The sequence below is a fragment of the Manis javanica genome, chromosome 17 (genome assembly GCF_040802235.1).
Source record: "Manis javanica isolate MJ-LG chromosome 17, MJ_LKY, whole genome shotgun sequence".
Classification (NCBI taxonomy): domain Eukaryota; kingdom Metazoa; phylum Chordata; class Mammalia; order Pholidota; family Manidae; genus Manis; species Manis javanica.
In genome coordinates this window covers 6,074,912-6,087,458 of record NC_133172.1, presented here as the reverse complement: position 1 = coordinate 6,087,458, position 12,547 = coordinate 6,074,912, and the positions used below count along the sequence as shown (strand labels likewise).

General features: G+C 50.8%; 1 protein-coding gene across 26 annotated transcripts in view; it reads right to left on the bottom strand.

Moving 5' to 3' along the window:
• Window positions 1-9,583, bottom strand: part of LOC140847185 (uncharacterized) — a 114,966-nt gene extending 105,383 nt beyond the window's left edge. For 15 of the 26 annotated variants that reach the window (XM_073226602.1, XM_073226597.1, XM_073226600.1 and 12 more), the window contains exons 1-2: window positions 6,270-7,959; window positions 6,021-6,092 (exon numbers count right to left, since the gene is read on the bottom strand). In XM_073226602.1, the coding sequence (XP_073082703.1) occupies window positions 6,021-6,092; window positions 6,270-6,319 (122 nt within the window). In that variant the 5' untranslated portion in view covers window positions 6,320-7,959. The other 11 variants (XM_073226589.1, XM_073226585.1, XM_073226586.1 and 8 more) reach the window with 9 other exon arrangements.
• Window positions 9,584-12,547: the final 2,964 nt, after the last annotated feature.

Sequence of the window (12,547 nt, the reverse complement as noted above, 5' to 3'; positions counted from 1 at the left end):
AAAGGGACTGGGCTGGGGAGGACGGGTGGGAAGGGAGGGATAAGGGTGGGAAGAAAAGAAAGGGGGCATTACGATTAGCACGTATAGTGTTGGGGAGGCACTGGGAGGGCTGTGCAACACAGAGAAGACAAGTAGTGATTTTACAGCATCTTACTATGTTGAAGGACAGTGACTGTGAACTTGGTGACAAGTAGTGATTTTACAGCATCTTACTATGTTGATGGACAGTGACTGTGAACGGGGTGTGGGGGGCACTCGGTGAAGGGAGGAGCCTAGTAAACATAATGTCCTTCATGTAATTGTAGATAAATGATACCAAAATAAAATTTAAAAAAAGGGGGAGGGCATTACGATTAGCATGTATGGGGCATGGGGGGAATGGGGAGGGCTGTGCAACACAGAGAAGACAAGTAGTGATTTCATAATATCTTACTATGCTGATGGGCAGTGACTGTGAAGGGGTATGTGGGGGGGACTTGGTGAAGGGGGGAGCCTAGTAAACATAATGTTCTTCATGTAATTGTAGAGTAATGATATAAAAATTTAAAAAAAAACCGGAAGAAATACAGAAAACGATGTCAAAAAACAGCAATTCTTTAATCTGGAAAGAAAAGTAAAATGCAGCTGCAATGGGAAGCAGTAGAGCAGTTCCTTGAAATCCAAAAATGGAATTTGCATATGCAATTAAGGAGGTACCTGTGGATCCCCCTAAATTCACATGCTGTGATCAAATGTCCAGTCTGGAGGTGGGCCATCTGGGAGGTGAGGAGGGTGAGGATGGCGGCCCCACAGATGGCAGCAGTGCCGGCACAGCAAGGGGGCGGAGCACCAGCCCTCCCTCTCTCGCTCTCGCTCTAGCGCTCTCTCTCTCTCTCTCTCTCTCTCTCTCTCTCTCTCTCTCTCTGTCCCCCGAGAAGACACGAGGAGTCAGCAGCCCCAGTCAGGAGGAGGTGGATCCTCCTCTGACCCTGCTGGCACCCTATCTTGGATTTCCCATCCCCAGAATGGTGAGAAACAAATGTGACAAATGTCCTAAGCCACCCAGTTTTCGGTATTTTGCTGTAACATTATGAACTAAGACAGAAATTGGTACCGAGGAGTGGTTGCTGCTCTAAGAAATACTGAAAATGTGCAAGCGGCTTTAAACGGGGTCATCGGCCAAGACTGGACGTTTTGAGGTGCATGCTTTCCGGTGAGGCCTACGAAGGCCAAGGCAAAGTCAAATGTGATTCAGGAGATGGCTCAGAGAGGAAAGGAGAGCGGTGTGGAGAAAGCAAAGCAGCCCTCTTCTTAGACAGAATGTATCTCATCATGGATCAAATGGTGGTAATCCGGTAAAGGCCACTCTGATGCACTCACGGAAGGAAGCGAGAAGTACTTTATTGTACAAGGCAGAAAAGGCAAGCCTCGCTGCACAGCGGCAAGGGACCCGGCTGACTCGTGTTCATGCTCCAGAGTTCTGCAGACGACAGAGGTTATAAGCACTGAAATGGCATGTTTAGCTGAGGAGATTTCCAAGCCAAGGGTTTTAGTACAGGTTGGTTTCTCCAACTGCTAGTGCTTAAATGTGATGAGGGAAATAACCTGAAGACAGTTCTGAAGCAAACAGCAACATCAGGATTTGGAAACCCTCAGCCTAGCGTATTGCAGAAACATGAGGCCCATGCGCAGGAGGGCACTAAGGCGGGGGCCGAGGTACCGCTGGGTCACTAGGGGTGTGAACTACAGGCCTCAGTAAGCTGCACCAGAAGGAAAACTGTCAGTTGGAACTGAAGGGAAAGGGGAGAGAAAAGAAAGACTGAACTTCACAAGAAGGGACCACTGAGATACTTGCCCGCAAACTTGCTCTCTTCGTCGGCACAAAGAATGACCCGAAAGGCAAGTCAGCGGCCATCAGGGCTTCCTGGCCAGTTTCAAAGTGCAGGGCACTGCCTCACCCTCAACACGCCAGATGCCTCCCCAAGAACTGTGGGCCATCAACCCCAGCCCAGGGGAACCCAGGGTGGGGCAGGACCCCAGACACACTGGGTCCGGAAGCAGGTCTGCTGTCCAGCAGGTCTGGAGGGCAGAACACGAAGTAAAAAGGATTGTTCTCTAGCCTTAAACCTCACGGACTTTTCCTTGCTGGGGTTCGGACCTGCCTGGGGGCCATGAACGCGTCCTTCATCTCCGCTTCCCCCTCGTCCAGCAGGAATACCAATCCTCTGCCTCTTCTGCCCCTGGGTTTGGGCAAGCAGGTAATTTCCTCATTTCCCAAGTTCACACCTTCCATGGGCTTTGCCACAGGATGAATCAGTTTGTGAGGAAAGGAATGGGACGTGCTGTGGCATTTCTAGAATCCTAGCTCCGGGCTCAGGTGAGGAGAGAAGGACACTTCAGATACGTCTAGAAACCTCCTGCACAAACTCCTCCAACCGCCTGCCTCCTGAACGCACAGGGAACAGAACAGTGAGACATCTGGTCTCTTCCAAGAACTGCTGAATGGAAAGCAGAGAGGCGGCAAACAGGACAGCGGCTACTGGAAAGCACAGCACAGGGCTTTACACAGATTTATCTCAGCCGTGTCATCTGGAAAAGGAGTAAAGTGAAACTGCAGACGCCACATCACGAAGCTCTCCGTGTCTGACTGAAGGGGCTTTGGCCTCAGTACCACACGGCCAGGGTTCCTTGGGGGCAAACCAGAGAAAAGGCAGACATGCCCAATCCCCACTTCTGCAGGAACGCCGTCCTCACCCAGGGACACCAGGTTCCTGTAGTTCTCCTGCATCACGTCCCAGTATAAGGCCCGCTGAGCAGGGTCCAGGCATTCCCACTCCTCCTGGGAGATCTGACTCCTCCTGGGAGATCTGACGGCCACATCCCTGAAGGTCAACCGTCCCTGAAATGAAAACAGTTCATGAAGGAGCATGAGGAGAGATCCTCACACGAAATGAGGAGACAAGAGGTGTTGGGGGAGATGTGGATGAACTGTACGTTCTGACAGATGCGCATATAGGAATTCTGAGTAAGTTATGTGCCTCTAACATTAATACCTTATGCTTTTCCATAAGAGGCCACGATGTGCTCTGAATCTGTGCACTTCTCAATCGGGTGGACCACACACTGAACACAGAAACACAAATGAAGCACTGGATGCTCTACAGAGAAGTGTAAGGGCATGTTCCACATAATGAGTGACGTCCCATATGCAGACGAAGTAAAGCAGGAGATGTGTCCTCAGAGATGACAGAGTCCACAGAGCCTTTAAAGAAAAGTAGGAACCTAAACATTGTGAGGACAGCAAGAGCAGTGGCTTAAGGCTTTAACGCTTCCATCATGCTGGGCGCTACTCAATGCTTTACATATACTAACACGTTACCAGCATTAATAGTTCATCTGAGGAAGTTCTCTGCCCATCTCATGTTACAGAGGTAAAACTGTGTCACAGACACTGTAAGGAACTGGCCTCTGGTCCACCAGCTAAGAAATAACACAGCACGCGCCTGAACTCAGGGGGTCCACCTTTAGAATTAAACGGAAAGAATCCAACCGCTAAGTAGCAGAGCACTAAAGTACCCGGACAGAGGGTCCTCCACCGGGACGCTGGAAATAACGCCAAAGTTAACTACATGGGACTGCAGAAAAGGAAATTATACGCGCACACATACGCATGCAAAATGCACATTTAAATAATTAACAGGACAGTGGAAGAAATAGGTAGAAGGCCAAGGAACATACTGAAGATATAATTTCCATTCCTAAAAATATAAACTTGCTTACCATAGATGTCTTTTAAAACAACAATGGTCTTACACATCTATGTACTTGTAACATGTACCTACAAACCCACCAATTACCTGCGTGGGAAAAGGTGTCTCTTGACAAATTTTTGGATTGATTTTTTTCATCATTTTTATGTGTATGTGTTTCACCGTCTTTGGGACAATGAAAATAAATCATGGTACTTATTTCAGTTTGTCAACAACATTCAATAGGAAGACAAGGGAAAAGTACAAGGAAAAAAATCAACACTAATAATGACTTGAGCTTTGGAAGTTATCAGCTTTACACATTACATTACAGCTCAATACGAAAAATAAAAGACCACAAAAATGAACACTAGAAGCAACTACTGGATAATTGAAAAATCATGAAGAAAGGATATTGGGGGAAAAAACCGTTATTACACTAGGGATTTCAACAAAAGCCATGATCACTACAACAGTGGGTGCTTTTCTTCTGAAATGATGGTGGAGAAAAGGGCACTGCCCAGGGCTCCTGCCATTCCCCCCTGTCCGGGCAAACTACACACGCACGAATCTCAGGACAGGGAGAGGCTCAAAAGGAAGGAGGGAAAGATCCTCGATGCCACCGGGACGCTCCAGACAGCAGCAGCAGCCGTATCAGGGCACAGGAAAGAGGCCAGACGGGAGATGTCCCAAGAGACAAAGGGCAGTAGAACGGCAAGAGGGAGCATTCCCGGGAAGACGCAGCCATTACGAACATGCCCGCACTCTCACAGCGATGAGGCAAACACGGAAGGAAGGGACGGAGAGACAGACAGCATCGCAGACACAGTATGAGGGCCAACACCCCAGTGTTCACATGGACAGAACAACCAGCCAGACGGGCAAGGAGGAGCCCGAGGACTCACACGGCGCCACAGCCCAACGGGCCCAACAGCCGGGAAGGACACCCCCCCGCAGCCGCAGGCCACCTTCTACGCAAGCGCACGCGGGACATTCTGCAGGACAGGCCACATGTTGTGACACAAAACAAACCAGAAATGTCCAAAGATTAAAATAATAATATGTATCTCCTCTATCCACAGTGAAGCTAGAAACAAATAGCAGAGGAAAACAGACAACTCGGCAACATGGGGAAATAATACACCTCATGTTTAAACAATAAACGGGTCAAAGAAGAAATCACAAGGATTTTTAAAACTATCACGATAAAAATGGAAATATAGCACAGCAAACTCAGGGGATGTAGTGACGGCAGCACTGAGGAGGATGCCTGCCTGCAGTGGTATCTCTTACATTACAGAAAAGAGGTGGTCTCCCATCAGAAATAGGACTTTAGACCTCACAAAATCAGAAAAATAACAATCTGCACCAAAATTTAGCAGAAGGAGTAAGATCAGAGCAGGGAGAAATGAAGCAGAGAATAGGAAAACCTAAAAATCAAGAGACCAACAACAGGTTTTCTGAAAGATTTAGAAATTGACAAACATTTTGCTAGGCTGAGAGAGACAGAGAGAATGAGCCCTCAAGTAAAATCAGAAATGAAAGGGGGACACTGCAACAGGTGTCCCAGAAATGTGGAAAATGGTCTATAAGAAAGTACTATGAACAATTAATTATATGCCAAGAAATTACATATCCTAGAAAATACGGGAACATTCAGAGAAACATACAACCTCGCAGACCGCATCACCGAGTAATAAAGAAAATGGGAACAGTTACAACTAGAGAGAGTCAAGCAGTCATCAGAAACCTCCCACACACACCCAGGGCCAGAAGGCTTCCCGAGGAGCCTACTAAATACATACAGAAGAATAATCACGAATCCTGCTATAAATATTCAGAAACACTTCTATGGAATCACATGATTCTGATACCAAACCCAGAAAAAGACACAGGAAGAAAAGTAGAGACCGATATTCCTGAAGAACATCGATGCAAAAATCCTTAACACACGAGCAAGTGGAACTCAACAGCACATTCAAACCAGTACAGACCACAGGTGGAATGATTCCTGCACGGCTGGGAATATTCAACATACAAAACCACTCAATGTTACTGCGCTCCAATATAGGACGGAAGGGAAAAGAAACACACAATCATCTCAGTTAATGGGAAAAACGTCGTTGACAACGTTTGACAAACTCTGAAGATAAACACAGAAGGAACCAGGAATAGCACACGCGAGGAGCGCCCTATATGAAAAGCACACACAGAATGGCACACGCAACAGGGAGACTGGAAGCACCCCTTCAAGCCCGGGGAGCGGCCCAGGATGCACCCGGCCCGGAGTACCGTGCAAAGTGCTGAAGTACCGGAAGTCCCAGCCAGGTCATTACCACGCACACGGAACAGGAGCCATCCGTGCTGGAAAGGTGGACGCCATAGGTTAAAATGCATGATAGAATCCCACACCCTCTGTCTCTGATGGTGTTTCCCAATCATTAAGATTTTGGGCCAGTCACTCACATGTCCAGCTTCAAATATATTCAAAATCAGGCAGAAAAGAATGCCCCTTTTTTGGTCTCCGTTTCCACAACTTACCACATACTTACGAACATTAGTACGTGGCTTCCCCATGCAGCCTCTTTCATCCGGGCTACGGAGAGCTGACGGTGAATCCAGGCATGGCCCCAGACGCGTCCCTGCTGCCCACCCACCCCGACGCCCCGTCCGTCCCCTGCACATGGTGGGAAGCCCTGCCCAGGACGATGCCCAGGGAGCCTCCGCACAAGACCTACGTCACTGGGTCAGCTGACATGGAAGCTAAATGGGGATGAGAGATGCTGAGAGGCGAGTGCAGTGACCAAGGGTCACGCAGTCAGGGTCAGGGCTCAGGGAGACCCAGGAAGGGCCCTTCAAGGAGACACAGAAGGTCACACAAAGAGTAGGGACTTCTGAGGGACACGCGGGCAGAAGCCTCCTTAGGCCAACCAGTGAGTTCCCCCACCATCTCTTGAGATCCCGCTTTCCTGGGAAGCACTCACACACTCTGCACCAAAAACCTATATGCATCAATAAAGGTGAAATTAAAAAGAAATCTGCTCAGAGCTTACACCTGACTCTCAATATTTTACACACGTATAGCTATGTTTTTGTAATTCTGTATTTTTAAAATATTTTACAATTATTTCCTGGAAATGGAGTTACATGTTACTACTGGCGTGAAAACCTTTATATAGTGTCACCTGACCAGAGGTTCTCCTTCCACCAGGTGAGACAGGATCATCAGCCTTAACGTAAGTCATCTGTGTGCAGCAGTGAGCACCAGGGCGCTGAGCCTCCTCTCCTGAGGCTGGGGGTGGCTGCACGGAGGGGTGTCAGGCCTCCATGGGGTGTAATCAAGGCCGGGTCTGTGACCTAAAGAGGGGGGTGGGGACAGCCAGGGTCCCCACTGCTGCAGTGTGTGCGATAACGTCTGCTTTTAAAGATGGGAGAATGGAGTGCATGGTAGGCCTGTGCTTGTGTGCGGGGCTCCTCTGTGTGCTTCGGATGCACATACCACCATTTGTGGCTGCGACCAAAGTAACATCCACGAGTCAGCATTACACATCCAGGTTCTCACCCTGATACCAACACTTAATTCCTGTCCAGAAAGTCATTGTGAAATATTTTTAAAATGCAGAATTGTGAAAAAGCGACTACAGATGTGCACAACACTGAACAAGTAAGTTGTAGAAATAAGTTCTGAGCATGTTTCCTTTTCATTTCAGCTTTACAGATGGGTGTGGTTTTGTTTAGAGAATATTGCTGCACCAGACATAGTTGGGCTGTGTTGCACAGAGCTTCCAAGTCAATCTGGCACATCTTCAACACCGCGGATAAAATATGAGAAAGACCAGAGGGGAACAACTACTCTGAGGTCACAGCTCACTATGCTAAGAAATCACATAAAAGGGAAGAAAACTGAGTACTACAAAACTGGTTAAATTAGTCTTTGACTCTTAAAACATCACTGACATCCCTACCAACTACCAGTCAAACAGTCTAAAATTATTAACGAGTCACCAAAGGACACGTCCAAGACAGAAGATACAGGGCAGAAAGCCTGCAGGCCTGACTTAAACCACAAACAAGTTTAAAAAAAGTAAATGATGTCTAAGTTTTTCAAGTCTAAGTCATTTTGATGTCAAAAGTAAATGTTAGAATTTATCATACTGATAAAAGAATGACATGAGTTTATTAAAGGCCACCAAAACTTATTTGAGAATAAGGAAGTAGAAAATGAAAGAACCAACATCTATCTCAAACTACAAAATTATGAAATGTTGTGTCTAAATATATATATCATATACGTACATATATAAAATTCCATTATAAAGAAACTACAAAGCAAAGCAGTCATTTTACTGTACCCTTAAAAAGAGCACCGTACAGTGACAGTCGTTTCGTCCACACTTGTCTTTCCCAACCTCTAACCCACACCAGGAAAAAGGAAGGGGGTGACCCATCACTGACCAAGTCAGGTCACTGCCCTCAGGCTAAAAGTTTCAAATGTAAGCTATTTTCTGACATACAATATAAATTGCCCACGCCTATTAGAAATTTTGCAATTCTCAGTCTCATCTCTCGCTGAAACGAATTTTAGATGTATTTTCAAAGCCACCGATGTATCACAGCTGAATCACGGAGCACTCATCAGGACCCAGAGCCTCAGCACCAGCGCCCTGCCAGCCTCCACCCCTGCCTCTCTAACGCTGTGTTTCCATCTCTCACTTTGTATACCCACCTCCCTATTTCTTTTTCTCTTTGATTTTGTGTTTTCCCGCTGGGTTGCTGCTCACTCAGGTGCCTTCCCCTCTCCGGCCGTCTCTCCCTTCGGGGCCTCCTCTCCCCCCCCTGCTCCGCCCACTGCAACTGGTCCCCCTCCCGCTGCCCCTTCTCCCCGGCCTTCCTCACGGTCCCCGCTCTCCCCGCATTCCCGCCCTCCGCCCGCCTCTTACACTCTCCAGCGCAGTCACTCCCCTGCCCTCCGCCCGGTCACGCGCCCCCCGTCCCCTCTCCGGCACCCCGGCGGCTCTGCCTCCCTCCTTCGCCCTCCGGGCCGCCCCAGTCCTCTCGGGCCCAGCACCACGCCGCCCTGCGGCCACGGCTCCCAGCGCGCACCCTCCCCGGACCCCCGCCCCGAGCGCCTCCACGCCCCCCAAGGGCCTGCCTCCCCGGGGGCTCACCTCCGCCCGGGGGACCCGCTGGCCTCTAAGCCTCCCCGGCTCCGCCGCCTGCTCCTTCCCGGGCTCGCCCGTCCTCTCCCTGCGCCTGCTCTCCCGCAGCCTCCCGGCCTCCGCACTCGTCCCGCTTCTGTCCCCGGCGCGCCGGCCCGGCCTCGACCCAGCGCCGTCGCCCGCGAGCCCAGGGGCGCCGAGGCACCGGGCACCGGCCTCCCGGGAGAGCACGTTCACCGCCGGCGGAATCCGGGGCTCGAGCCCCGGTGTCCCCCTCCCGCACCGCTGTCCGGGGAGGAGGCGCCTCGCAGGGGCGGCCTGGGGGACAGAGAGCCCGGCCCGGGGTCGCGGGGAGGCGGTTACGGGCGGCGGGAGGGGCCAGCAGGGGACCGGCGGGCGCGGTGGACCTCGTCCAGGAGCTAGGCGGCCGGCGCCACGCTTCGGGGGCCACACAGCCCCTGGTGGAGGGTCACTAGGCGCGGGAGGCCCCAGACGCCAGGGAAGGGCTTCAGGCAGGAAAACGACGGGAAAGGGGCGTGGAGGCCAGGCCAGGGGCGGGGCCCAGCCTCACGGGGACTGGGAACCGCGAGGGGTGCGCGCGCGAGCGTCCGCAGCGACGTCGGACGTTAACACGGTGGTAGTCGGGGAACAGGCCAGAGGGTCCCCGGACCGGGTGGTGCAGGAGGAGGCGGGCGGCCTGGGGGCGGGGCGTGAGCGGGGCCAGACTGCGCATGTCCGCGGGCGGGTGAGGCCCAGCTCTTGAGCTGGGCGGGGTCAGCCCACACCCCCACACCCCCCCCACACCCCCCCTGGCAGATCCCTAGTTCACTAGCTTTTCCACCTTTTTCCGCCAAGTGCTGCACCCTGCCTATCTCTGTGCTTCAGACAGTTCAAGATACAATGTTGCAGAGTTGCGAGGACCACTGACTCTGGGAAACATGGTTTCTCCCTCACAGTGAAAGCAGTTCAAGTGAAAAGCTTTTTCCAGCGGGATGGACACAAGCTCTGCCAGTGAGGGTGAAGCAACTGAGAATGCGGGAACCAGGACCTCGGGGTGGGGGCGGTGGCCGTGGGGCCGTGCTTGGATCCAGGAACCTCCCTGCAATTGAAATCAATTTAAGCAATGTAATTAAATCCTGGAATTGTCTGTGAGGGACATGCAAACTAGAATGTGAAACGAAAAGTCTACTTGGGGGGAATGGGGTTCTTCACACTGACACCCCAGTAACCGCACTTGCACATCGCCATTCGTCCTGCAGTCAGAGCTCAACCCTCCGCTGTGTTCAAAGACTTGCCCAGGGAGACCTGGCCAGGAGGGCGTGGAGGGCGGAGGCTCGTGCTAATGCAGATCGCCAGTCCCTGTGAGACAGGGAGCCTTGGTGTAGTCAGAGTAGGGGGAGGGCCTCCGGATAAAGCAAGGCAGGATGTTTGCAGTCAGGGCAGTGTGACTCACAGGGAACACCTTGCAAGGACAGCAGACTGGCCCAGGTGGCTCCCTTCTGCTGCTCGTTTGCTGTGTAAGTAGAAATGGTGCAGATACAAAGCAGAAAGATACATATTGCTCCCCTTGCCTTTGTTGGGGGCTCAGACCTTGGAGACAACTCCCTTCTGAGCCCGTCCGTGTAAAATAAACCCTCAACAGTCCAAGACTTGCCAGTGCCACTTGGTTCTTCGGTCAGTGATCCAGTCCAGGTTTTTCCAGGCCCAGCTTACTTTATCTTCACCTTCACCTATATGCTGTTTTTTTCTCCTTCCGTCCCTAATTAAGTAGTTCTGTAACCTAGGCAACTAATTTAGCATGCAGGCCCAGCCTTAAACAACATAGTAAAAGGCAGGAAAGATTCCATCTTAAAGAGTGTATTTTAATACCCAGGAAGTTAAAAATCTAGGATTCTTAACTTACCTTTAGCAGACACTGGGAAGGAAGCTGTTTGATGTGCTCCCAGACCCAGACGCTGGGATCCCAAGGAGAAATCAGAGCAGGAACTTCCTTGAACTTCCTTGTGTTAAGTTAATTCTAAGTATTCAAAGACCACTTAACAAATCTGCACCCCCAGCCCTTAGTCACATTCCTAAAGAATCCTTAAAAGAGGGAAACCCCAACCTTTCAGGGCTCTCCTCTCTCTGAGCTCGCCTGCACTTACTAAGTGCATAGCTTTCTCTCTCCAAAACCTCCGGGGCACCTCTCCTTGCTGAGGTTGCCTGCTGCACTTGTCTCTTTAACTTACTTTAAATAAAACTTTTACTCTGCTTCACTACTGTCTCTGCCCTTCAATTCTTTGTCGTGGCGGGGACAAGGACAGAGGATATACACAAAGCTCCCCAAACAATGTGATGGGGGGTGTTGGGTAAATGGGAGTCTTCAACTAGAATCCCCCCCTGCATGCATATAAGGAGGGCCTGTTTGCACACCAGTGGGATCATCAGCACAGCACAGCCACCAGTCTGTAATTGCACTGCTGGTCAGGGCATGGCGTGGACGGGAAATGGTAATTCTCTCCACTCCTCCTTTTCTGGTACAGAATTGGACAGGCGCCCTCCGGTCAGCAGGGACCCACCCGGGAAGCTGCTCCTGCACGGAGGGGGAGGGGCAAGCACAACTGGCAGCAGGGAAACGGAGGATTTGGGGGCACACGGGGAGAGAGCTGGGGAGCACAGCACAGCGAGAGGGGGCGCGAGCACTGGGAGATAAAGATGAGTGCGCACAGAGACTGGACAGTGAGAAATAAAGACCCCCCTCCCGAGACTTCCACCCCTGTTTTTCCTCAGTCTCAGCAGATTCACAGAGAACTTATGCCTGGCGGGGAACCCCTTTCAGCCTTGAGCCCCAGGAGGTTTACTCTCTCACATGAATCCTGTGAGAAACACACTCCCTGGTCCAAACCCAGTAAGTGGACACGGAGACAAAGAGGACAGCAGAGCGAGGCTTCAGTGATGGTCTTGCAGGACCAGGGGAGGCTGGTGAGCGGGCAACCCTGGGGCAGTGGGGGCAAATGATTTATCCCCTGGCACGTGAGCCTCTGCCCTGCCCCCTCACTGGCTGAGTACTGCAGGTTCACATTGTGTCCCGGACGGCGTCTAACCCAGTTACATCTTTTCCTTACACTTGTCTTAACTTATTGGTAGGTTTAAAAAACTCAACCAGGTAGCAACAGGCCCTTATCAGTTCCCACCCCAACTCTCAGCCTGAGCAGTCTCCACCACGTGGCCCTTTGTTAATACTTTATTGTTAAAATGTTTTAAACCTCCTGGTGGGAATAAGTCACATTTAGGTTTTATGCTGTTTTCTGACAGCTCTGACAGTTTCTCAGACTTTCCTTTTTTCGGCTGCCTTGACGGCTTTGAGATGTCCTAGTCAGGTGTTTTGGAGATTGTGCCTCAGTTGTGTGTTTTTGTCATGATTATGCTGTAAGGCCATAGAGGTGAAGGGTCACTGTCATCACGTGTTATCAAGGGTGCATGTGTCAATGTGATGATTTCACCCTGTTGGTGTCAGCCTCCGCCACCTGGCTGGCAACGCTTGTCGGGTTTTTCCACCCTCAGCTCAGTCTTCCTCCCCATACTGTGCAGGAAGTCACTGAAGGAGGCAGGAGTTATGCTCCACCTTTTTAATTATTTTGGTATTAATCTGCACTCACATGAGCAACATTGTGGTTACTA